A 27,792-nucleotide genomic window follows, 5' to 3' on the forward strand; every position below is an offset into this window, starting at 1 on the left:
TTCAAGTTCATCAGGTTTTAGAGGGTGATTCGTGGTCTTAGCATTGTTTGATGTGATTTGATGGCTCGGCTAAGTTTGTATGATGTTTTAGGATTGGTTGGTATGTGTGGTTGAGGTCCCAAGGGCTTGGGTGAGTTTCGGATGCTTAACGGATTTGATTTGGACTTAGGCATTTTTCTGAAGTTTGCTGAACCTGATATAATCGCACCTGCTGATGTGGGACCGCAGGTGCGGTGCCGCAGAAGCAGCTGGGTAGTCGCAAAAGCAGAAATGGACCAAGGAAACGGGAACTGCAGGTGCGGCTGGAGGACCGCAAATGCGGGACCGCAGATGCGGCCCAGTGACTGTAGATGCGGCCCTAGACTGGATAAGTGACCTTCGCACCTGCGATGATTATTCTGCAGGTACGGGATCGCAAATGCGGTGGACCCCTCACAGAAGCGAGATCTCTGGCAGAGAAAGGGCCAAGTTGAGGGTATTATCCCATTTTCAATTTTAGGACTTTTGGAGCTCGGTGGGAGGCGATTTTTTGAGGGATTTTGAAGGAGAGCTATTGGGTAACGAATTCCAACTCTAGTTTGATCCTAATACATTAATCTAATGTTTTTTTTCCTTATTTAATCAAGGAATTTGAGGGTTGAAGTTTGGAAATGGGGAAAAATGTTCCCCAATTGAAAGTCTGAGGATTGAGTAGGAATTTGACGTCGGATTGGGATGATTTTTGTACGAGTGAACTCGCGAGTGAATGGGAGTTCGTAATTTGTGATTTTCTACCCGATTCCGAGACGTGGGCCCGGGGAGAATTTTTGGGCGTTATTCTATTTTCTTGCCTTAGCTTTGAATTCATTAGTTAAATGAGTTGCTTGTAGCTATATTTATGTTATGTAATTGATTTGATTAGATTTGGGCCACTCGGAGTTGGATACTCATGGCAAGAGCGTGATTTCGAATTGATTTTGAGCTTGATTCGAGGTAAGTGGCTTGCCTAACCTTTTGTGGGGGAAACTCCCCTTAGGATTTTGGTACTGATGTTATATGAATGCCGTGTACGTGAGGTGACGAGTGCGTACACGTGCTAATTGTTGAAAACCCCTGTTTTCATTAGGTAATTAACTATGCCTTCCTTTAATTGAGCAATACTAGTATATGTAGACTCCTGTTTAGCTTAGGAAAGAATGCTTATGTGCGTTAACTGTCTTATCTGCTTTAACTGTTCACCTGGATTTTGTGTAGCATGTTTAGAGTAAGAATTACCTGACTTCTTTGCTACGAACTTGATTAAAACTTTAGATTTTTGCTAGCTGGAACTGTTGTATACATTGAATGAGTTGTGTATTTATTTTGGGACTACGGAATGGTATTCCGAGAGATCCCTCTGTATGTTTATATTTGGGACTACGGGACGGTATCCCGGGAGATTCCCTTGTACTGGATATTTACATTGGGACTACGCAACGATATTTTGGGAGATCCCCCTGCACATTTACGATTTGGACTACGGGACAGTATCTCGGGAGATCCTCTGTATATTTACGTTTGGGACTACGAGACGGTAACCCAGGAGATCCCCTGTTGCTATCTCTGTGTACTGAATTATATCTTCTTGTGATTTCATTTTTTATTGACTGCTAGCATTTTTAACTCTACTGCAATATTTCATACTGTTTTATCTTATTATATGTATAAACCAGTAGGGCCGTGACCTGATCTCTTCACTACTCGATCGAGGTTGGGCTTGGCACTTACTGGGTACCGCTGTGGTGTAGTCGTGCTCTTTCCTGCACATATTTTCCGTGTGTAGATCCAGATACTTCTTCTCAGCCATACTTCCAGTGAGGCGAGGCAATCTTAGAGACTTCGAGGTATATCTGCTGCATCCGCAGACCTAGAAGTCCCTCTCTATTCCTCATTCAGTTATAAACTTCCTGTATTATCTTCGTTGTTAGATTTATGGAGTTAGAAACACTATGCACTTCTGTAGCTTGTGATTCATGAGATTCCAGGTTTATGGAGTGCTTATGTTCAGATCGAGAGTATTTTATTGTATATGCCGAGCGGTATTTTAAACTCCTTTATTATAATTACCTGTTAATTGTTAGTTTTCGTATCTTTGTTTCACTTTCACAAATTGTTAGGCTTACCTAGTCGTAGAGACTAGGTGCCGTCACGACACTTCACGGAGGGTTGTTGTGATGCAAAAACTCCTTGAATGTGGTGAAATGAAGAGATTGTGAATCTGCACTCAAACCAGAAGTAGAAGACACATATGGTAATTGAAATTCATCAAAAATAACATGTCTCGAGATGAAAAAATTTCTTGACTCAGGGTGATAACATTTGTAGCCTTTATGAAGTAAGCGATAACCAATAAATATACATTAAAATGTTTTTGGCTGAAATTTATCTTTGTTCTTCCCTTTAAGATGAGGAAAACATCTACAAACAAAAACTTTCAAAGAATTATAGTCAAGCTCTTCTCCATATAGTTTAGCAAAGGGAGATTTCATACTCAAAGTTGAAGTAGGCATTTTGCTGATTAGAAAAACAGCAGTCACAAAGGATTCAACCCGAAGAAATAATGGTAGATTTGCATTAAAGAGCAAAGTCAAACAAGTTTCAACAATATGTCGGTGTTTCTTTTCTGCTACTCCGTTTTGTTCAAGTGTATGTGAACAAGAGATTTGTTGTTTGATACCATTTTAAGCCAAGTGGTTGATAAATTCTAAACTATTCAATTCTCCTCCACCATCACATTCAAACACCTTAGGTTTCCTCGAAAACTGATTTTCTACTTCTCTATGAAAGACTAAAAATGTAGATAGAAAATCATATTTTCTCTTTAGAGGATCAAACCAAGTAAATCTTGTGCAATCATCAACGAATATTACATAGTATTTGATTCTTGAGATGATGAAACAGGGGCAGGTCCCCATAAATCGCTGTACACTTTTGCTAATGGCTCAATCTCTCTTTTATTTGACACTTGAAAGGTATTTACCCATTTGACAACTAGTACAAACAGGAAAATCTTTATTCCATCTTATGACATCAATCTTGTTATTACTATGTAGAAAACTAATAATTCTTGAATGTGGATGTCCTAATCTTTGATGTCATATTGTATCTGAGTTCTTCTCCGCTTTTGAAGCTGTCAATGACTCATGTAAATTTCCTTCCAAGGCGTACAAGTCATGCCTTTTATCCCCCTATGCTAGAGTTGTTCCCGTTGTCTTGTCCTTAACAACAAAACCTTTGTCTGTGAACTCAAAAGAGAAAGGATTATCCTTAACAAGCTTACTAACAGAAATAAGGTTCTTCATGAGTTTAGGCACAACTAAACATCTTTTCAATGTAGGTTCTTCCCAATATTTTTATTTCCTATATGTGTAATCGATAATTTATCACCATTACCTACCATAACAAGGTCATTTCCCTTGAATGGAGAATAATTCACAAGAAGACCAGAAGATTGCACTATGTGATTGGTGGCACCCGAGTCCATGTAGAGATGATTATCAGGTTGATCGCCAAGACACATAACTACTAGAGCATGAGGGTACTTCTTGTTGTGCCTAATAGGAATAATCTCATTTATAGAAACAAGAGAGTGTTGTATGGTTACTTCTCCCACAAATCTGATATGGATTATTTTTTGAGTTCTCCTTCGGCAGATTTATTCCTGGTTGTGTATGAAATTGTCTTTAATTAAATCCCCCTCTATTTACTCATTTTCTTTGATTTTCCCTTCCTCTAAAGGAATTAGTACGACCTCTTCCTTGAGTTTTCTGTACAATAAAGGCTACGGCTGGATCAAAGTTGGTTTGTGTCACATGCTCCTCTCCATCTTTCCTTATTTCAAACCCTCTAAGGGCAGTCACAAATTGATTAAAAGTAGGGTATGGAGCTTTACCCAACATCACAGTACGAAGGGTCTTGTATTTTCTTCCAAGACCTCTAGCAAAATTAATTACTTTGCTATCTTCGTCCAATAGTTTCTGGATAGCCATCAAGCTATCACAGATTTCCTTAAACTCCTTTATATACTTGTCAATGGATTTGGACCCTAGTTTTACAGTTTGAAGTTGAGTCTTCAACTGAAACTCATTGTCTTTGCTTTCTTGTAGGTAGGAATCCTCAAGACAAGCCCACATTTGTTTGTAGTTGAACATCCTATGATGAGGAACATTGACTCTTCTATAATCGTTCCGGAAAGCCAACTCTTCCTAACAAGAACATCGCGTTCTTCCGATTCAGTAAACTTTAGATTTGGATTGGTTTCTCCTTTCTCATCTTCTGTGGTCTCGGATGGGGGATCTTCTTTAATAACCTTGTCAAATTTCAAGGTTTGCATAAGTTGAAGGATTTGTGTTTTCCACATAAGGTAATTTGATGGTTTAAATTTAACCGGACAAATTGCAATGAATTGGTGAAATTGAAGAGGGTGATAAAGCTAGGGTAGTGCTAGAGGATACTGCCATGGTTGTTTTGAGAGGAAAAAAAAGGAACTTCAAGATCGTAGTTATTTTTAATTGAGCATAAGCTCTGACACCATGTATACATATGCCTTATTTATACATTGCTTGTGGTTCCCTTCATGTCTCCTCACACCTAATCTTTACTTAGTTGTATTCATATCAACTACAACTAATATTGTCTTATAAGATATGTATCTACAGAAACTTCAACTTACACACAAACACTTCATACGGTAGAGTCCTAGGTTACATGACCTAAAGTCTTACTTGTGCCATATTGTTTAACACGGGGGTCAAAATCACTTGATTTATATTGTGAATTTGGATATAAACTTTTACATTAGTACAATTAATAGTATTTACCAAAAACTGTGGTAGTCAAGTGAAACTACACCAATTACTAATATGTTCACGTAATATTTTTTTTCATTGGGTAGAGCTCCACCTTGGTCAAATACTAATATCCATCGGTCAAATTTCTTCAACTTGTTCTTTGAAGGTAAAAAGAAGAAGAGAGAATTGAATGTGTTGGAACATCAGAAAGAGTGAGCAAGTTAGCATATTAAGCTAGTGTTTGTCCATAGATTTCCAAATTTATTTTAAAAATTTTATTTGGGTGAAGTTTGATTTGAAGATTGAAAATGTGTTTGAACATCAGATTTAAAAACATATTTCATATGAAACATATTCTCTGTAGAATAGATCCACTTGACAATCGCATTTACTATACTGGTCGATGGAACTTTAGTAAGAACCCATGTTGAAAATTTGGTTTTTTTTTTAAAGATTGGTAATTTTTAGTACAGGTCGATTCAGGTTCTTTTTAAATATATCTTCATATTGTTTACCTCGAAAATACGAGTAACAATTAAATTTGATTTGTAATTTTAAAGATATGTGATTTAGTTCAATACCAATTAATAATCAAGAAGTATTAAGTATAGATGAAAGAAATGAATGGATCAAACCAGTATTACCAAACTGTATCGGCCTCGAGCTTAGTGACCTCGAGACGAACCAAGGACAACAAAGTAAGAATAGTAAAGAGAAAAGACAAGTCTGATGAACAATGAGCCAGAAAAATAAGATAGTATATTCTTTGCCAATGATTAGATGATCTTTACAAATGATTGGGGTCCCCTTTATATAATAGGGAAACCATAAATAAGGTACATTTCCATTTACAATAAGGAATCTTATTGGAACAGCTGTCTAACCGCCTAGTACGGAATCGTACAATTCTATTCCGGGATTTGCGCCATGATTTTGGGGGCGTGGCAGGAATCTCGCTCATTCTGTTAGAAATCCATAACGGCATTATTTCGGGGTCGAGCATACTCGGTTTCGGTACTCATCGTACTTCGATCTTCGGGCATTGCATCCTATCTTCGAGCTCGAGTCTGATCCATCGGGCTCGAACTCGACCTTACCTGAACTCGTTCTTAAGACAACCCCTCGAGCTTGGGAAATCGGGCATACCTGATTTCGACCGTATACAGATACTCCCCGCGTTTCTTAGAATAAGATGATAAGAAAAGATTTGAACCTCGATTCTCCGGCGTCTCCAATGATGATGTCATTTTCGTGACATAGGCGTTCGAAGTGACCGAAACGTCCCGTCGGTTCGCTTCCCCAAAACATTAAATGCATGCCAGTAATGGTAGGCCACTAGCGCCGCCGAACCGTCGTCCCTTATCTATAAATACTGGGCTATTCTTTGGAATTAAAAACTTTACTCCTTCATTGAATTTACTCTGATTTCCTTTCCTCTTCATCTCTTTCTCTCATCATTTGTTTCCACCGCCCCTTTAAGTTTTGGAAAATGCCAGGTTCCCATACAACACCACGCTCTGCTACCGCTTGTACTCCTTAGTTTTAATCTATGGCTAAAACTTCCAAAACAGTCCCCCAAAAAGAGAAAACATCGTGTTCTTCTACCGCCCGGCCAGCCAATCGGTGGTGCCTCCGGCTCTTCACGAAATCACCCCCGGTCCTTGTCTGATAAAGAATGATTTCAATGTCGAGAATCTCCCCGATATCGTAGGCCGATGTGAACACGTATCTCGATATATTAGTTCGATATCGAAGAAGTACCTCAAAGCTATGAAGAGAGACTGCGGCTGGGGAGACGAGGTCATGGTTCAGATCCCAAGCCTCGAGGAAAGTATCACTACCCACGTGGAGGGGTTCTTAAATGTTTACACTTACTCATTCACATTGGGTGCCCTTGATCCGGTAGTGATCGAGTTTTTCAAGACGTACGAAGTTACCCTTGGCCAGATCCATCCCTCTTTTTCGCGCATCGTGATCATGCTGTGGTATTTTTCCAGTAGGGTCGTGGGATTGGAGTTTACGCTCAACCATCTCATTTGGCTGTATCGGCCTCAACTGTTTCGAGGGCTCATTAAGCTTCAACACCGATCAAAAAAGGCTTTCTTCGCTAGTAATGACGAGGATAAAGATCGAGGCTAGATGAGCCGGTTTATTAGAGTGAGGACTTCAGATGTCATCCCTAGGGGAAAGAAGCCATTCCCGGAGAGGTGGAACTTTAATTGTAAGTGAACTCCTTCTCCAAGTATCTATTCATATTTTGCTTCCATGCTTCATAATGCTTTTACCCTTTCTGCAACCGTTGCTTGGACGCCCCACGCAGTCCCTGACCTCGAGGACTGGGTCTGAAAATTAGTTGCAACCTCCACGTACGATGAGCGCAAATGGCACGAATTATCGAGGGGCAAATGGGAGCCCAAATATCATGGTAAATTCTATTCTTAGGTTTTTGATATTCTTCTTTTATTAGTCATGCCACCTCACCCATGCTTGTTTGTGCAGGTATCGGAGATGTCTCTGAAATAAGGCCAGTCCCGCCTGGGGAAAAGACTGCGTCCTCGATTTCGAAATCGGGGAAAGACAACAAAAGTAAGAGGGCTTCGAAGCTCGAAGATTCCTAGGACGAGAGGAGCCCTACTCGGAAGCCGAGGAGGAAGCTTGTACACGTGGACTTGGATTTCGCCACCCAATATATAGAAGATGAAGAAAATGAGGGCGAAGAAATGGCGCTGGTGCCCCGAACTAGGAAACCAGTTGAGACCGCCAAGCCCTCCGACCCTGAGACCTCGTCTTATGGTGAAGGAACTCCAAAAAAAGACTTGGTAAAGCCTTCGAGTCCCCGAAGATTGAGATATTCCCCCTCCTTCAGCAAGTATGCCGGAGATGACAAGTGCTGGGAGGATCGAAGCCAATCAGAGCGCCACGAGTGAGGAGCTCGGGGCCGTGATAATGGGTCACTCACGTTCTTTACCATCTTACTCCGAAGAAGGAATAATGGATGCTCGGGATCTGCAGACGCCCGACCCGAGCAAGGTTCTCGAAGAAGATCCTTTTTGAGACTGTTTCACCGGGGTTGATGATGTCGTTGACCTTAATGATGCATCTACTCTCTTCGACGAGGCTCAGCATATCCTTTCTTGGGTAAACATTAACTTTCATAGTTATAATTTTCTCTTTCCTCCCTTTCCTTTGACTGACATGTCTTTGTTTCATGCGTAGGCCATCGTTAAGTTCAAGGACGAGCTAAGCCAATATGAGGCCAAGCTTAGGAAGGTTTCGGGTCAAGAGAAGGCACTGAGGCTCCTTTGTAGCCAAAAGGAGGAGGAGCTCAAGGACCTTCGGACTGAATTGGCCAAAGCTCGGAAAATCGAGGCCGAGCAAGATGAGCAGGTAATTGTGATTTTAACAGAGTATGGCCTTCTCGGCTTTACTGCAGAGGCTAACACATCGATGTCTCAACTGCAGCAGAAGTTGGAGATGATAGGGCAACTTCAGGTCGAGGTCGATCGGGTTAAGGCTGACTGCCACCGATGGAAAGAGAGCGTGGATCGTCTTGCTGTCGATAAAGAAGTTGTTCTAGCCTAATTGGCCTCGGATGAAACTCAACTTCGAGGCGTTAAAGTGAAGAGCCTGGCCCATGCCAAGAAAATCGAGGAGCTAGAGGCAAATCTTGTCAAAGCCGGGTCCGAGGTTGCAGAGGCCAAAGTTGAAGTTGAGAAGACAAAGGCTACGGCTGATAAGACTATCGCCGTATACTTAAGGAATGTCGAGGCTGTTCAGGCGGAGCTGAGGGAGGCCTCTGACCGGGAAAGATGAAGTAATGATTTGGCTAAGTGCCAAGCCCGGAGGGAGACTCTCGAAGAAATCCATGCCCGAGGATTTCACCTCACTGAAGAAATAGCCCAAGCAAAGGCGCTAGAAACCGATGCTAGGTTTCTCGTTTCTTCTGATGATAAAGATTTTATGAGTGGTTCCGATGGCGGGGAAGGTGAAGATGGAGTCCCCGATGAGGAGGAGCTTCTCGAAGATAGAGCTCCCGACGGTGCAGTTCCTGAGGATGTTGCTTCCGAGGATGTAGCCTTGAAATAGATTAGGTTCATTTTTTTTGTTTCTTTGTTTTTGTGTAAGGGCCCCCCGTGGGTGTTGTAAATATATTTTGTAAACATCTCTATAAAGTATTCCTTTGCTTCATCTTTTATTCTGCATTGTCTTTATTTTGTGAAAATATTTGATAACTTCAATGATCAAGTGAACCTTGGCTCGGATTCTGAATATAACAACCCTTAGGTGTTTTAGTGATCGGCGTGTGATCCTCGAACTTAGAATAGTCTCAAGGTTTTTGTTAGTGTTCGAGCTATGCTTAAGTAGACTTGGCGCGAGCTCGGAATAATGGGATTCTTTAGTCCGAGTTGAGTGAGAGCAAGGTTTTGAACCCTATATGCTTTGGCCCTTAGACTCTTTTATATCGGCTCTTAGGCTCTTTTATATTTGCCCTTAGGCTCTTAAGTTTGGCCAATTCGGCCTCTAAAGCAGCTATAATTTTTTCCTCCTTTTAGCTAAAAGACTTAGTAAAAATTTATCTATGCCATAGCATGTGTTTTTTGTACCCGTTGGGTTTTTTGAAGGTTCGACGTACGGAACCTTATTAGTAATTTGTTTATATAAACATAATCGAATACCTCTTGAGGTTATTTCAAATGCTGATGTTATCGAAGCCTTTATATTATTCGAGAGCTGATTTTATCGAAGCCCTTTATCTTTTGCTTTTACCGAGGGTAGCGTTATTAAACCTGTTTTCTTCGAAGTGTTTGAAGGCCTTTGATTTTAAGGCAGAAGTCGGACGTCTCCGAGCCGCATTATTTCGGCCGTAGCCTTTTTATATGACCGTAGCCTTTAATATGGACGTAGCCTTCGGGTATGTCTCTTGGACTTGTTTCCCGATAACCTTTCGAACTTGTTTCCCGATAACCTTTCGAACTTGTTCGAAAGGTTTGTCCCCGAGTATGATGTCCTTGGCATTTATATCGAGGGGATGCCTCTTTGAGGTCTTATGAGTTCGAGTTTTTGATGATTCGGATGTGTTGACTGTCGATGACAGTCCCCGAGCATTCGGGGTGTATTTGCGTTCCGGCCGTTGGGCCGTTTCTCGTAGAATTGTAAGGGTAGAGCTCGTATAATAGTAGACTTCTTTGAGACACAAAGTGTTTGGACATAGAAGAAATGCTTCTTTGAATAACTGGTACATGCGTGCATGTTTTGCCTTCGAGCCTCGACTATTCTATATAAACAGAGTTCATCTGACCGTTTGGCCCATTACAAACATCTTTTATCGAGGCCCTCTTAGGCGTGAAGTATTTTCCTCTATAATATGACCTCCGAGGGTGATTCCCCCCAGTATTTGAGGTTGATTGAAAAAAAGCCTTGGACTGTTGAGTTCTCCTTAGGTAGCATATAGTTGTTGCCTCGTTAAAACCCTCGCCGGTAAACCCCATTTGGGAAAAAATCCGATCTAAGGCAAAAAGAGTGCTACGCATGCTTTAAAACTTAAGGCCTTCATGTAAAAAGGTGCCTTCGATAGCTTCGATCGAACGCCTGCAATGAGTTAGTTTCAAATTCAAATGGACAAGAAAGATACATTCATACCTTAGCACTAGTATCGTTTGAGTAATGATATGTTCCAATTGTTCGGCAGTTGTTCACCTTCCATTGTGCTAAGTTTGTAAGATCCTTTACTGACAACTCCGAGGACTCGATACGGACCTTCCCAACTCGGGCCCTGTTTCCCTTCAATCGGTTCTCGAGTATTGAGGGTGACTTTTCATAGAACTAAGTCCCCGATTGTAAAGTGTCAAAGATTGGTCCTTCTATTGTAGTATATCTCGATTCTTTGCTTATGCGCGGCCATCCGAACAAGTGCTGCTTCTCGTTTTTCATCTAATAGCTCGAGGCTAGTGTTCATAGCCTCGTGATTTGATACCTCCAATGCATGTCGAAACCTGGAGCTGGGTTCTCCGACCTCGACATGGATAAAGGCCTCGGAGCCATATACTAAAGAGAACGGAGTAGCCCCGTGCTAGACTTCGATTTTGTTCGATATGCCCAGAGGACCTCAGGTAGAACTTCTCTCAATTTTCCCTTTGCATCGTCCAACCTTTTCTTGAGGTTTTGAATAATAGTTTTGTTTGTTGACTCGGCGTGTCCATTTCCAATTGAGTGGTATGGTTTTGATAAGATCCTCTTTATTTTATGTGCTTCGAGGAACTCCGTCACCTTGCTTCCGATGAATTGTTATCCGTTGTCACATACAATCTCGGTAGGTATCCCGAACCGGCATATGATGTGGTCCCAGATGAAGTCACTAACTTTTTTTTCTCTGACCTTATCGAAGGCCTGTGCTTGCACCCGTTTAGAAAAATAATCAATCATAAACAAAATAAATTTAGCCTTACCTGGGGCCATTGGTAGAGGGCCGACTATGTCCACTCCCCACTTCATGAAAGGCCACGGGGATAGGACCGAGTGGAGTTGTTCTCCGGGCTGGTAGATCATCGGTGCAAACCGTTGGCACTTGTCACTTTTTTGACAAATTCCTTAGTATCTTTTTTCATGTTGTCCCAGTAATTCCATGCTCTAATAATTTTGCGAATTAAGACTCGGCACCGGAGTGATTTTCACAAGTACCTTCGTGGACTTCTCGTAAAACATAATCGGTATCTCCCGGCCCTAAACATACTGCCAATGGCCCATCGAACGTTCTCCTGTACAATGTTCCATCTTCATCTAATGCAAACCTAGCAGCCTTGGTTCGTAGGGCCCTCGATTCTTTATGATCTGATAGGAGTTTTCCATTTTTCAAATAATCGATATATTTATTCCTCCAATCCCAAGTCAAACTTGTTAAATTTATCTCTACATGACCCTCTTCAACCACAGACCTTGATAACTGGACGACAGTCCCCGGGATGATATCTTCTTTTTCGATCGAGGATCCCAGATTAGCAAGTACATCGGCTTCGCTATTTTTTTCTCGAGGCACATGATCCAGAGTCCACTCCTTGAAGCGGTGCAAAGATACCTGTAGCTTATCCAAGTACCATTGCATTCTATCCTCTTGAACTTCAAAACTTTTGTTTACTTGGTTTACCACCAACAGTGAATCGCACTTGGCTTCAATGACTTCTGCTCCCAAGCTCTTAGCTAGCTCAAGACCTGCAACCATGGCCTCATTCTCGACCTCATTATTAGTCAACCTAGATGTTTTGATAGATTGCCTAATGGTACCACCCGTAGGTGGCTTTAAGACAATGCCAAGCCCGAACCGTTTCACATTCGAGGCACCGTCCGTAAAAAGGGTACATACCCCCGATGATGTACCCGATCATAGCAGGATTTCTTTCTCCACTTCGGATACGAGGGTCGGCATAAAATCGGCCACGTCAGCTAGGATTTGTGACTTGATGGTCATTCGGGGTTGATGCTCGATATCGTACCCGCCAAGTTCGACGGCCCATTTGGCCAACCGGCCCAATAGCTTGGGCCTATGCAAAACATTTCGAAGGGGGTAAGTTTTTAATATGCATATGGTATGACATTGAAAATATAGTTTTAGCTTTCTAGATGCGCTTATCAGTGCAAGTGATAATTTTTCTAAGTGAGGGTATCTAGTTTCAACATCTCCTAGAGTTCGGCTCACATAATAAACAGGAAATAACGTGCCTTGATCTTCTCGAAATAGTACCCCACTTACCGCTATCTCGGATACTACCAAGTATAGGTAAAGTTTTTCATCCACCTTCGAGGTATGAAGCAAAGGCAGGCTCGATAAGTATCGCTTCAATTCTTCCAAGGCTTGCTGACATTCCGGGGTCAAAGCGAAATCATTCTTCTTTTTAAGCAAGGAAAAGAACTGGTGACTTCGATCTGATGACCTCGAAATGAATCGACTCAAAGCAGCTATTCGTCTAGTCTGCCTTTACACGGCCTTCACACTATCCACGGTCGTGATATCCTCGATGGCCTTGATCTTGTCGGAATTTATTTCGATACCCCAATTCCAAACCATGAAACTGAGGAACTTACCCGAGCCGACTCCGAAGGAACATTTCTCTGGGTTAAGCTTCATGTTGTACTTTCTCAAAAATTTGAATGTTTCCTGCAAATGAGTTAAATGGACCTCTGCGCGCAGGGACTTAACCAACATATCATCAATGTAAACTTCCATTGTTTTACCTATCTGTTCTTCGAACATTTTTTTAACTAGGCGTTGGTATATGGCTCCTGCATTTTTTAGCCCAAAGGGCATTACGTTGTAACAATAAGTTCCAAATTTAGTGATAAACAAAGTCTTTTCCTGGTCCTCCGAGTTCATCTGAATTTGATTGTACCTGGAGTAGGCGTTGAGAAATGTTAGGATCTTGTGGTCGGCTGTGGCATCGATCATTCGATCAATGTTGGGCAGTGGGAAAGAATCTTTCAGACATGCTTTGTTTAAATCCTTGTAATCAATGCACATTCTATGTATATTTCCTTTTTTAGGAACTACAACTGCGTTGGCTAACCATTCGGGGTATTTTACCTCCCGAATAGACCCTATTTTAAGGAGTTTGGTTACCTCGTCCTTTATGAATGCATGTTTCACCTCGGACTGTGGCCTCCTTTTTTGCTTTACCGGTTTGAACCTGGGGTGGAGGCTTAACCGATGTGTTGTTATTTCTGGTGAATCCCCGTCATATCTATGTGGGACCAAGAAAAGCAATCCATATTATCAACAAGAAATTGAATGAGTTTTTTTCTGAGTTTGGGGTTAATCCCGTTCCCACGTATACCTTTCTCTCGGGCATGTATTCGATCAGTATGACTTGCTCCAACTCCTCGACAGTTGATTTGGTTTCATCGGACTCTTCAGGAATGACGAAGGTTCGAGGAGTAAGGAAATTCTCTTCTTCGTCTTCGATTACCCGCTGCTCCGATTCCATCGAGGCTGGGGGACGGTTATTGCTATTTAGCCGCCCGCTTACCTTTGATGCTTGATTTCCCCGAGGTCGAAGGCTCTGGTATCGGCGTCACTTCATCGACTGCAAACATTTCCTTTGGAGCATGTTGCTCTCCATAGACCATTTTTACACCATCCTCCGTTGGGAACTTCATCATCTGATAAAGAGTTGAAGGTACCGCACTCATGTTGAATATCCATGGTCTTCTGAGGAGTGCATTATAGCTCATGTCGCCTTCGATGACATGGAATTTGTATCTTGTGGTCCCGGCTACGTTGACTGGCAGGATTATCTCCCCTTTTGTTGTTTCGCTTGCCATGTTAAAGCCATTTAAGACCCGAGATGCAGGTACAATCCGATCCTGTAGGCCGAGCTGTTCTACGACCCTCGATCTGATTATGTTCGCTGAGCTACCTAGATCCACTAGAACACATTTAACTTGAATTTTATTTAAAAGGGTAGAAATTACCAGGGCGCCATTGTGCGGTGGAGATATGCCTTCTGCTTTCTCATCATAGAATGAAAGGACGTCCTCGGGCACATAGCTTCGAGTCCGCTTTTCTCTGGTGATCGACACCTTGGTGCGCTTGAACACGGGTCCTTGTGGGACGTCGACACCACCAACGATTATATGGATTACATGTTGTGTTTCTTCTTGCTCATTTTTTCTTGCATCTCTTTCCCTGAAGTGGCTTTTAGCTCGATCAATGAGAAATTCTTGAAGGTGACCCTTGTTGAACAACCGAGCCACCTCCTCCCTTAGCTGCCTGCAATCTTTGGTCCTATGTCCATGTGCACCATGATACTTACACATCAAGTTTGGATTCCTCTCAGAAGGATCGGTTTGGATAGGCTTGGGCCACCTGGAATCTTTGATTCTTACAATAGCTGACAAAATCCCTGATGCGTCTACACTGAAATTATACTCTGACAATCGAGGTACCTCCACGAGGTCGGTGTGTTTATCGAACCCGTTTTTACTCATGAGTCCCCGGGAGCTTTGACCTCGATCGTTTCTCCAATCATTCTGAGGAGCGTTACGGCCCGAACCATTGTTTCTCCGATCGACATACGGCTGATACTGTTCTTTGTTTGACCTCGATTCCCTGTCTGTATCCCTCGGGGGCTTAGCTGCCGATCTATTAGGATGAACTGAACCCGAGGGGACTCCCAACTGGTCGTCTTCGACCCTAATCTTCGATTGGTAATGGTTATGTACATCCGACCATTTAAAAGCTGGATACTCGATCAGATTCTACTTTAATTATCAAGACGCAATCGAACTCCTATCATTCAAACCCTGCATAAAAGCTTGTACTGCCCAGTCATCCGAGACTGGTGGTAATTCCATTCTTTCCATCTGAAACCTGGATACGAACTACATTAACATCTCGTCGTTTCTTTGTTTTATCTTGATGACGTCCGATTTCCTCGTTGCCACCTTTATGGCCCCGGCGTGTGCTTTCACAAAGGCGTCGCTAACATAGCAAACGAATCAATAGAGTTAGGAGGCATGTTATGATACCAAATTATGGCTCCTTTCGACAATGTTTCCCCAAATTTTTTTAACAATACTTATTTGATCTCATCGTCATTCAAGTCATTTCCTTTGATCCTGCAAGTATATGAAGTAGTATGCTCGTTAGGGTCGGTTGTCCCATTATATTTGGGTATATCGGGGATGCGAAACTTCTTAGGAATGGGCATCGGAGCCGCGCTCTAAGGGAACGGTTTTTGTATGAACTTTTTGGCATCTAAACCCTTCAAGACTGGAGGTGCCCCGGGTATCTGGTCAACACAGGAGTTATAACTTTCCACTTTTTTGTCGTTGTCTTCAATCTTCTTCTTATTATTGGACTCGATCCTCTTGGTGAGCTCTTCGAGCATTCTCATATTAGTGGGATCAGTCCCCGAGCCATTTTCGTTCGACCTCTCCGGCACCGGTTCAGCACGTCGAGTGTTTTCTGGTTCAGCTATGCTCGGATTTTTATTCTGACTCTAAAGTTGAGCGATGTCGATCTGCTGAGCTTGCAGCATCTCGAATATCACTTGGAAGCTGACTCCCCCATCTCACATACCTGATGTTCCTTGGCCCCCAGATCGGGCTTCTCTGCGTACACTCCCTCCGGGGTCTGTGCCTAGATCTGCATTCAATGCAATGTGCGAACTAATATCAACTGGTTCCACGTTTGGCACTTTCCCAGGGTTTATCGGTGGTACCCGACCCCTACATTATTATTTTTCCCATGAAATCCAAGACCTTCGTTGTCATGAACAGGTGCATTTTGCGAGTTTGACATGTTTAATCTTGAGAATCAGAAAATCTTGACAAGAAAAAGCGTAAAAATAACGTCTGTAATGGGAATCAATAATGAAATAATCACTATTATCTTTAGCCCCACAGTGGGCGCCAAACTGTTTACCTCGAAAATACGAGTAACAATTAAATTTGATTTGTGGTTTTAAAGATATGGGATTTAGTTCAATACCAATTAAAAATCAAGAAGTATAAAGTATAGATGAATGAAATAAATGAATAAAATCAGTATTACCAAACAGTATCGGCCTCGAGCTTAGTGTCCTCGAGACGAACCAAGGACAACAAAGTAAGAATAGTATAGAGAAAAGACAAGTCCGATGAACTATGAGCCAGAAAAATAAGATAGTATATTCTTTGCCAATGATTAGATGATCTTTACAAATGATTGGGGTCCCTTTTATTTACTAGGGAAACTCAGCTTCGGTACTCATCGTACTTCGATCTTCAGGCATTGTATCCTATCTTCGAGCTCGAGTCTGATCCATCGGGCTCGAACTCGACCTTGGCTGAACTCGGTCTTAAGACGACCCCTCGAGCCTGGGAAATCGAGCATACCTGATTTCGACCGTATACACATATCTTCTTTTTCTTATGGTTCTTTTTAATATTGCTTTAGTGATTGCTCATATGCGTTTCCAATTGACAAACGTGATTGTGCCATTTATTAGGGAGGAAGAGTTCTTTGGTATTGCCGTCGTCAATGCAACCTTGAATCCATCTGGGTATTGTATGCAAATCCAGTCACGAGATTGAAATTTATCAAAATCTCTGCAATTTTTACAAAAATATCTGTTGAGCTTGTCTTTGTTGGAATGCCTCCTTGGCCTCTTCTTTTATAGTGAGAAGGTTTTTTTTCCAAGGTGGAGCACTGGAGCTCCTCGGGAAAGAAACTTTTTTAAAGCAGCTTACATCCTAGTTGGTAGGGAAGGTATAAGTGGACTAATTGACGTTAGGAAAATTTTGTGCCCAAATGAAAGTTGGTACGAAGGGTGAAGTTGTTATATTTCTCTTATATAATTCCACATGGAGAAAAGGTATGTGTATATCTAGCAATGACAAGAAGGGAACTTTAGGCTCCTATGCTGGGAGCTTTGGATCATACTTGGAGGACTTAATGGGTGCATATCGTTCACTTGACATGAGAGTACATCTTAGGTCTAAATATACCGAAAGATCAATGATTTAATGGAGAAGCAAACCATAACTCCATGGGCGAACAATAAAAAGTATTTTCCATCAAAAGTTTGATCAGTAAATGAGCAAACCATACCTCTCATGGGTGAAGCTAGTATGGTTGGTAAGGAATTACTTGTTCACAAGTTGAAAACTTTAAACAATCTAACACAATTTATAGACATGAATGCACGATTCTAGAACTTTATGATTTTGACAAATAAACTTATTTAGTGTACGCATTCAAGACAATCCAACAATGGTGCTCTATTTTTTAAATTATTCTTCTTTCTTTTCTCCTCCGTTCTTCTTCTTCTGCTTACTCTTCTTCTTCCTCGTCCTCTTTCTCTTCTGCGTTAATTTGCTTCGTCTTCCTTAGCTTCTCCACCTCCTCATCCTCTTTCATCTCTTCTTGTTTTTATTCCTCTTCCATTTCTTCTTCCTCATCCGATCCCTGTTCTTCGGCGCTTTTCCTTTTAAAAGAAAAAAAATATGTTGGGATTGAAATAACATAATATAATGACATTAAACATTTTGAAGTTATGACAACATAATCATGATATAAAGATAATGAAAAAGTCAATATCTTTGGGTAGCGTCATAGACATCCCAACTTTAGTTAAATAAACTCGTTTAATAAATTTTAAAAATTAATTAAAATTTACTGACAAGCATATACTGACAAGAACAAAACGTAAACCAAGTATAGAAATCTCATCGAATTTATCATTCCCCATTTCCGTCTTCATCTCTTTTCTTTTCTTTTTTTTTCTACAAATTAATTAAGTTGGGTTGATCAGTTCTTACATGGCCATCATGTAGTTGACGAACTCCTCACAGTTGATCCGTCCATCACCATCCACGTCAGCTTCACGAATTATCTCCTCAACCTCTTCATCTGTAGGTGGCTTGTCTCCGTTTGCCATGACACGGCGAAGATCAGCTACAGTAATAAATCCATCCTCATCCTGGTCAAATAGGCTGAAGGCTTCCTTGAACTCAGACATCTGATCATCTGTAATGCTTTTGGGATATTCAAAGGGAGAGGAAAGTAGCAAACTCGAACATGAGAATTTAATTGGAAGAAAACACTTTAAGTTTATAACCATAATGAATTTAGCTGCATATATATCTTACGAGTCACATGCTTGCACCTAGCTAGATAGGAATAAATTTAAATAGTTAATCAAGAAAATAAAAAAAGACTATGTAAAAGGATAAAAGACATACCGAGAGTAAGGAGGAAAAATATAGACGTCGAGATTGTCACATCCTGCAGTTGCATCCACTTCTTCCTTAATCTCCAAAGCTGAAGCCTTGAGGGAGTTTTGTTTACAATGGATCACCTTGATTGATGTAAGCGTTTCAACATCCACAAAACTCTCAGGAATCTTCTCAAGAAATCCAATACGTCTTAGCACTAAGCTCTCAAGCACGGGAAATGATGATTCTGAGACATGCCATTGCCTAAGAGGAACATCTCGAAATTTTAAGATTTTGAGCACCGGGAACTCCACATCTCTCACGTCCCACTCATCTTGGTTGAATCTACAGTAATCTTGGAATTTCAGTCTTAGAAGGTTGGGTAACCCAGCGATTGTGGAAGCTGCACATGCTGGTATCTTAACTTGGTGGAGGATCAACTCTTTGAGGCTTGAAGGTAAATAATACTTGGTGATAACAAATGTGTCCATCGAATGAAGAAAGAGTGACTGAAGTTGTGTAAGAACTTCGAATTTCAGAACGAGAAACTTTGTTTCACCAGAATCATTACCAACTACGAGTGTAAGTTCTTGAAGATTGGGAAACCTCTCAATTAGCACTTCTATATCTTCCTCAGAATCAACCTCAAGTGTCATGCCTTCAAATGTCCTCAAATTCTCCAACTTAGATGGACCTTCTTCAGAAACTACAATCATCTCACGATATAAGATTGCTAGAATCTGCACATGCTTTAGTTTCGTCATTTTCCAAATATGAGGTGTCCCCTCAACTGTTCTATTAGAATCCACCAACAAAGTTTCCAGGTTGCACAAGTGTGACACCCACTTGAAAGAAAACTCTTCGCAACACATTCTAAGGTATCTCACATGAACTAGTGATTGCAGTATATCCTCATAATCCTCAAGAATGCAGTTCTTGAAATCCAAGACACTGACAAGTCGTAAGTCTCCAACTGACGAGAGATCATACGAACGAGATAAATACTCTTTAGAAATAGTACCATGAAAACTACACTCGCTATTCCAAAAATCTCTATAAGCAAGAAAATCATCCACATTATTAGTAACGAAGAACGATTTAAGATCTTGTCCAAAAGATGTTTCCTTTTTGGAGCCGCTTGTGAGGAATTTATCAAGTGAGTTGTTGGATGTTTGCAAATCACGACGAAGCTTATGGTCGAGGTGAATGCATACTCGATGTTCCCCATCATACGAAGGTTGATATTGGTTATGTATCCCTATAACTTGCATGAACTTTTCTTCTTTAGCTTTGTTTAAGACAAAGTCACGCACTAGATCATGAATTTGCAAGGACTTCACCTTGCCGTCAAAATTCGTCTTTGAAACCATTAGTAGGCTACTAGAAATTAGATCCATCAAGTAACCTTCAGCTACTTTCTCCAATCCTCTCTCATCACTATATTGAATGTTGCCTTCGGCCATCCAGAGTAATATCAATTTAGATGCTCCAATTTTTTCATCCTCCCTAAATACTCCCATAGTCAGAAGGCAATGTCTCAAATGATCCGGTAAGTAGCTGTAACTTAACTGTATTGCCAAGTTGCTCTCACTTTCAACTGCTCCAAGATGAGACTTTAAATTGTTTGCAACTTCACACCACTCTGCGACATTCCTTTCTTTCTTTGCCAGAATTCCACCAATCAAAACAACTGTAAGAGGCAGCCCTTTACAATATTTGCAACTTGTAGCCCAACATCCCAGAATTCAGGAGGGCAAGTTTCCTTTTGAAATGTTGTTTTCTGTAACAATTTCCAGCTCGCTTCCTTGTTAGGAACCGAGGGGAATAAGAATCGGTACAGTGCTTGACTTCCATTGCCACATGTTCAATGCGAGTTGTTAACATGATTCTGCTTCCTTGTTTACCAATTGAAAAACATAATCTTAACTCATCCCATGCCTCGGCTTCCCATACATCATCCAAGACAATGAGATATCTTTTGCCTATTAAACACTTGCGCAACATATCGGATATGTCACTCTCCTTTTCTCCATTGCACTTAACACCGGTCACTTGCTTATAGATATCCCTCAGCAGCTCTCTCACATCATATGATTGAGAAATGGTAACCCATGCTCGAACATCAAAGTGAGAAACAATAGAAGAATCTTTGAATATCTTTTTTGCCAAAGTGGTCTTTCCGAGACCAGGCATGCCCAAAATAGAGACAATATCCCGTTCCCTTATTCCTCTTGTCAGTATCTTAATTATCTTCTCAGCATCATCCTCAAGCCCCACAGGTTCCTCTTCAGTTACATGAGTACTTGGCGTAGGATTTAGAGCACTCTCATCAATGTCGACATCCTCCATCCTAATTAGCTTGATCTATTTTCTCTTTGTTGAGGTTGAAATGCTTGATGTCAGAGAGCAGTATGCCTAACATGAGTAAGACCAATGACATGGTCAATCTCCAGTAAGCAATAAACAACCAGTAAGTGCGGATGAAAAACCATAAAGATGAGAAAAGAAATTGGTGCAAGCAATGGTAACTCCCCAGTTAAAATTTCTATAATGATTAAGAACTCTTAGTTCAATTTGAATGTTAGGAGAGATAGGGCCAGGAATAAAGATATTCGGGATTCAGGGTGCCCCCCCCAGGAGAAGATGCGGGAAGTGAGGTTGAGATGGTACGGACATGTGAAGATGAGATGCTTAGATTCCCTAGTAAGGAGGTGTGAATGGTTGGACATAGTGGGTTTCAGGAGGGGTAGAAGAACGCTTAAGAAATATTGGGAAGAGGTGATTAAGCATAACATGACGCATCTTCAACTTACTGAGGACATGATCCTTGATAAGAGGTTATGGAGGTCGAGGATTAGGGTAAATGTTTAGCAGGTAATATAGTGTCTGACCCTTCCATACCGATAGCTTTAATATTACCCTTGTTCGGGCTATCCTAGGATCCCTATTCTTACATGTTGTTGCTTCTGTTTTAGTTGGTGACTATCTTGTTATTGGCTCTGTTTCTTTTTCATAATGTTTTCTTGATTTGTTATTCATTTAATTAGTGTTGTGATTGTGCTTACCTGAGACAATGCTCTATCAAAAAAGTTTCTCTTCCTCCATAAGGTAAAGGTAAGGTCAGCGCACACTCACTCTCCCCAAACCCCACTTGTAAGAATTCTCTAATATGTTGTTGTTCATTTAGCTTTATTTATCAATTTATGGAAATTGCGAACATAGACAATGTGGGGAAAAGATAAAAAGTTAAATCTTAAAACAAATTGAAAAAGAAAACTGAATGGAAAAAATCAAAAGTTAAATGGCCAAAACACTAGGGATCCATGAGAGATATAATTCAAATGGTTTTCAAAATTTGAAAGGATTTATTGGAATGAGAATTAATAAATGGCAATAATTTTTCAAGAGAAGAAAATGGTGTGAGTTGAGGAAAGAGAATGGGGTGTAACGACCCGGTCAGTCGTTTTGAGTATTGTAGCCTCCTTCTCCCATTTATTGCTTATTTTATGTTCAATTGTGGTTATGTGACTTGACGGGGTGGTTGGTTTGGTTCCGGGGATGTTCCAGCATGAATTGGGACCCTTAGTCCCAAGGTTTGAAGCCTAAGTTGAAAGAGTTGACCGGATGTTGACTTATGAGTAAACAACTCTGGAATGGAGTTTTGATGATTCCGGTAGCTTTGTAATAGATTTTTGACTTAAGAGATGTCCGGATTTTGATTTGGAGGTCCGTAGGTGGTTGTAGCTTGAATTGACGAAAAGTTGGAAAGTTGAAGGTTTGGAGAGTTGTGAAGTTTGACCGAGAGTTGTATTTGTTGATACCGGGCTCAGATTTTAGTTTTAGTAGTCGGAGTAGGTCTGTTGTATCATTTATGACTTAGGTGCAAAATTTGAGGTCAATCGGAGTTGGTTTGATAGGTTTCGGCATCGATTATAGAAGTTGGAAATTCATTTAGTTTCAATAGGCTTGAATTGGGGTGTGATTCGTATTTTTTACGTTATTTGAAGTCTCGACTAAGTTTGTATGATGTTATAGGATGGGTTGATATGTTTGGATGAGGTCCCGGGGGCCTCGGGTGTGATTTGAATCTAAATCAGATTGAATTTTGGATTTGTGAAATTTCTGTTATGTTCAGATCTGGTGCAACCGCACCTACAAGAAAGAGGCCGTAGGGGCAGAGCCATAGAAGCGTCCAAGGGGTCGCAAAAGCGGCTCTGAGTGAGTTGGGGGAATTGCGCAGGTGCGAAGAAGATTCCGCACCTGCAAGCTCGCAAACGAGGGAGGATGGTCGCAGAAGCTGGGGAGGTGCAGGAGTGGTAAGTTCGCAGAAGCGGATATTTTTGCGTAGAAGTGCATCCGCAGGTGCAGGTGCAGGCTTGTGACCACAGATGCGATGGGTCGATTTTTACGTGACTTCCGCAAATGCAAATTTTTGACCGCAGAAGCGGTGATCTTGACTGCAAAAGCGTTTTTGCTGGACAGGAGTTTATAATTGAGGGTTTTGAGAATTCTCTCATTTTTAGACTTTACATGCTCTGCTAGTGGAGATTGTTGAGAGGGGTTTCACTACAAATCAGGAGGTAAGCTAGTTTGTATCACTTTTGTCCGGTAATATTAAATACCCATTAATTTCTACACCTAGATTTTGTATTGTTAAGGTGGAATTTGGGGGATTTTGGACTAGGGATTAGAGAGTATGTTTTGGGGGTTTGAGAGTTGATTTATGGTCGGAATTAGATGATTTAGCATGGTTGGTTTCGTTATTGAATGGGTGTTTGGATTTTGTAAATTTTATCGAGTTCCGAGGCATGTGGCCATGGTTGACTTTTTCGGTTGACTTTTTGAATTTGGTTAAAGAACATAGCTTTATCGTATGGGATCAATTCCTATGGCTTGTATTGATTGTATTAAATTATTTGTGACTAGATTCGAGTCGTTTCGAGGCTGATTCGCGAGGTAAGGGTTTGTTGGAGCATTGAGTTGCGCACTTTGAGTTAAGTAACACTTCTAAACTTGGTAGTGAGGGCATGAATCCATGAAATATATGTTATGAGGTGTTGAGGTGACGCACATGCTAGGTGACGGGCGAGTGGGCGTGCACCATGGTAATTATGACTCGGTTGATTCTTTGGTACTTTATAGTTATCTAATCTTTTTTTCTATCCATGAAATTACTGCGTGTTAGAGTAACTGAACTGTGATGCATGTTAGAAATCATGTTTAGGTTATATGCTCATTCTGTTGGGACCCACTGAGATAACTTCTGCTATTGAGTTATTTGCTTAAATCGCAATTATGTACTCAGTCATACTCATTCATTTGCATATCATATCTAAGTCTCTGTTATCATTTACTGTTACATCATGTCATCACTATTTGGGCTGAGTAGTATGAGATATGTGATTTCGTGAGAGTGGAGAGATTGATGAGTGAGTTGGGGCCTGAAAGCCCTGTTGTGAGCGATATTGTGGATCGGGCTACACGGCGTAACATATTATATTGGCTTTATATCTATTATTATTATGGATCGGGTTGCACGCCACAGTAGGCCTTATAGGATTTATATATTATTATAGGATCTGGATGCACGTTGTGGCGAGCCATATTAGCTTTATATTAGTGCTTGGGCAGGATCCGCCCTCCGGAGTCTGGCATACCAGTAGTTAGCGCAGGTACCGTACAGTGCTGAGTGATTGTGTGTGATGAGTGGGAGTGGAGACAGACAGATTGAGTACTCTGAGAATATGAGTACCTGGGAGTATCACTGTGATGCATTACATTTGACATGCATATTTGGCATGTAGTCATAGGGATGTTACATTCCTCATGCTGGTTGTACTAGGCATATTTTATCAGTGTTGAGCTTAAATTGTTGAACTCAAAAGTATGTCTACATTTCTATACTGTGTACGAATTGATTATGAAATTTCTCTAGGTTATTACTGTCATTTCCCTGTTATATCCGTTCTATAATAATCTTGATTCGAACTGTATCTTTCTTGGCTCGTCACTGCTTTCCGCCCAAGGTTAGTCATGTTACTTATTGAGTACGTTGGGTCGGTTGTACTCATACTATACTCTACACTTTGTGTGCAGATCCAGGTACATCTGGACACGAAGGTTGCTAGATTCGGTGCAATATCTGCTCGGAGACTATTGAAGTAGATGTTATGACGCCCACAGACCTCGACTCTCCTTCCTTTTAGTTTATTCAGTACAGCTTTATTTTTCAGAAAATTGTATTAGAGATTTAGACTATGTTGACACTTAGTAGCTCATGTACTCGGTGACACCAGAATTTTGGAATGTTGTCGTTGAGTTTCAGTTGTTTTTAGGCGAAATACATAAAGCGCCCCTTTAAGTTGTCCCCAACGATCATTTGAACACCTTAACTTGCCATATGACCAGACAGACACTTCTGCTTGATAGAAGTATATTCTCTTAAACCCCTTATGCTGGCATGGCAAATTTTGTATGTTACACTTATCTAAGCGCGTGAAGATCTTTACAATTAGGTTTATCTTTTTTTTTCCCCTAAAATCACTGTGGAATCCACCACCTCCTCCAATTTTTTTTCTCCATCTTCTGCTATTGCCCCAAATTGGGGAAGGATATTAGAGATGATTTCTCTTGGGAAAATGCAGTCGCATGTTGGGTCTGGAGCTATGCTCTTTGTTTTCTTAGAATTCTCTTTCCCTTTCCCTTTCTTCTTCCCATTTCCTTTGCCTTTAGTTGTCGTCATCTTAGCTGGGAAGTGGCCGAAGGTTGAAAACGATAAATGGTTTTGTGAAATCGACGTACGACCAACAGCCTAGTCTTCACAAAGAAGAGGGAAAGGTAGGGTTTTGAGGGTTAAAAAGAAATCAACAACACTTGTTTGGATTATATTGGGAAAGATACTTTTGTGGGAGAAAGAAGACCATGAAAAGTGGAGAAAGATTAGGGAAGAAGACGGGGGTTTAAGGTCTGATCTGGGAAAGTAGGGTCTTTTTCTTATTTCTTTAATTAAAAATTACAACTATTTCTAACATAGACTATAATTTATTTAATAAATACACGTGTCATTCAATTATTTGTCAGATGACATGTCATCAGCGAGTGTAACTCAATCATGAGGTTTGTTGAACTCGAGTGTTCACGAGGCACACCTGTGTTAAATAGAGGTGCATGTCTGGTCATATGGTAAGTTAAGGTGTTCAAATGATCGTTGGGGACAACTTAAAGGGACGCTTTATGTATTTATAAGTTTTTTAAGTTAAGGTTTTATCAGTTATTTATGAGATTTTTATTGTGAAACTTATTAAATCATGTTTTTAATTTAAAATACGTAGTTATCTTGTGATTGTCGGCTTGCCTAGTAATGTGATAGGTGCCATCACGACAGATTGGGATTTGGATCGTGACAGGTGGGGGTGGGGAGAGTTTCAAAGAGTAACCAAATAATGTTATAAAGAAAGAAATTAATTTAAATTTTGACATGTGTCATCTAAATAAGGATTGGGATAAAAATTTAAAAGTTGAACGCGCTTATATTTTTTGATTAAGCATTTATGTGTCAAGTTGCTAAAGAAGTGTGTCTTAGACACACTTTAAAAATGTTAAGTGTGTAAAGTGATTTTCACCACTAAAAAGTATGTAATAGGAATTTGGTTCATAGTTGAGATGGTAAGTTATGTATTTTGCCACGAAAGAATAAAAGAATTTGAAACATACACTTGATGGCGCAAGTTTCATGGTGTGCCAAAAAATCTAAATATCCTGTTTTAGGTGTGTACTTATTCCAGTTCAAAAAAGTTTTAGGAAATAGTATGACCACGCAAATGCAGGGTATACCATGAAAATCTGACCTAATTCGATGGATACTTATGCTCCAAAAGATAAGGAAGAAATGAAAAAAGAAAAAGAACTTACAGCCAAGTGAGTTTTTTCTGTCGCTCTTCAATTTCCTAGGTCTTAGCAGATGCAACAACAACCACCATTACGGCTCAGTCTCAAAGGTCTTACGTAGTAGATAACACCTTAAAAATTAAAAATAAAAACAAATAAAAAAGAGGAAAAATAAGGAAATTGCTAACAAACAAAAGTAGTTTCTTTGCATATTTGACTATTCAGTTTCAAAATTTGAGCACTGAATACTTGAAGAATTGTTTATGGATCTGCGGCAGATTGGCAGTACGGAGAAATTAGCAAGTTTTAAGATATGGAAACAAATTTAGTACTTGAAGATTTAAAGTATGGTTGTGGATCTGCAATCACATGTAGAGGTAACTGCAGGGACAGTAAGAATTTATCATATTCTTTCAAAAATTCAGTAGTGTACTACTCCATTTCAGCTTTATATATGACGGTACATAATTGTTCCCAAATTTTAATCAATTTAGAAGAAAACCTTTTTGCACATAAAAAGTATTCTTAGAGCTTATGATCTAAACATGTCATGACAGTTTTATGGTTAAAAGCGCAAACCAATAATGATAAAATGTTGAAATTTTAATTGTCATATGAAATAGAACAATAAGACTACATTGTAACCAATTATTATATAATTAAGTAAATAAATATATATTCTATTTTATAGATTAAACTTTTAGATAACATAAAAGCATAATTCGAAAGATCATGACCACACATGAAAGGACGTATCAAAGGCATAATTATGGTAATACAAGTATAACACGTCAACAGTTTAAAGTTTTAAATACGATGATCACACAATTCAATGGCAATAATTGGCACTTGAAATCAAGAAAACACAAATTAGACAATTGTTTCGGAAGAAGTCTTCCATGGAATCTCACCTTCAAGGCTTCTACCCGCACCAAGCTATGCCTTCTGTGTCTTTGATTGCTTAGGTTGCTTCCCGTAAAGATAATGATAAGGATATAGCAATGGTTGACGATTTTAGAGGGTGAAGCCTAGAGAAGGAATTGTTGTCGACATTATACCAGTCTTAAATTATACCAATAATACAAGATACCTAAGGTTCCAGCTGGATCCATTGACTTTGTGTTCAAGTGGTGATTTGATTAATCATCCATCATTTATTCCAAGGTCTATTCTATTAATATGACACCATTAATATAGTTTTTTAATAAAAAAAGTGTCAAAGAAATTAAATGGTTGACTATTGGAAAACAAAATGACGACATTTTTTGGGGTCGGGATGGGTTAGGGGGGCAGTGAAATTGTGTTGATAACCTTTCGTATGTAGTTGACTATTGAAAAATAAAATGATGACCTCTTTTTTTTGTGTCGAGATGGGTTAGGGGGCACTGAAATTGCATTGATGACCTTTCGT

General features: G+C 40.3%; 2 protein-coding genes across 3 annotated transcripts; both read right to left on the reverse strand.

The window, feature by feature from the left end:
• On the reverse strand, positions 17,320–27,431 carry LOC109223391 (putative late blight resistance protein homolog R1A-10). 2 transcript variants are annotated; one of them, XM_019387684.1, is made up of 5 exons: positions 27,293–27,431; positions 26,406–26,512; positions 18,522–20,909; positions 18,099–18,314; positions 17,320–17,764 (listed from the first exon to the last, which is right to left on the reverse strand). In XM_019387684.1, exons 3-5 carry the CDS (start codon positions 20,012–20,014, stop codon positions 17,710–17,712), a joined length of 1,764 nt encoding a protein of 587 aa, XP_019243229.1. In that variant the 5' UTR covers positions 20,015–20,909; positions 26,406–26,512; positions 27,293–27,431; the 3' UTR covers positions 17,320–17,709. The 2 variants fall into 2 exon arrangements, with proteins under 2 accessions (XP_019243229.1, XP_019243231.1); XM_019387686.1 differs by lacking the exon at positions 17,320–17,764 and having other exon boundaries at positions 18,232–18,306.
• LOC109224214 (putative late blight resistance protein homolog R1A-3) lies at positions 20,202–20,843 on the reverse strand. The gene has a single exon (XM_019388800.1). The coding sequence runs from the start codon at positions 20,841–20,843 to the stop codon at positions 20,202–20,204; it is 642 nt and encodes a 213-aa protein (XP_019244345.1).

Source organism: Nicotiana attenuata, chromosome 3, assembly GCF_001879085.1.
Source record: "Nicotiana attenuata strain UT chromosome 3, NIATTr2, whole genome shotgun sequence".
Lineage (NCBI taxonomy): Eukaryota > Viridiplantae > Streptophyta > Magnoliopsida > Solanales > Solanaceae > Nicotiana > Nicotiana attenuata.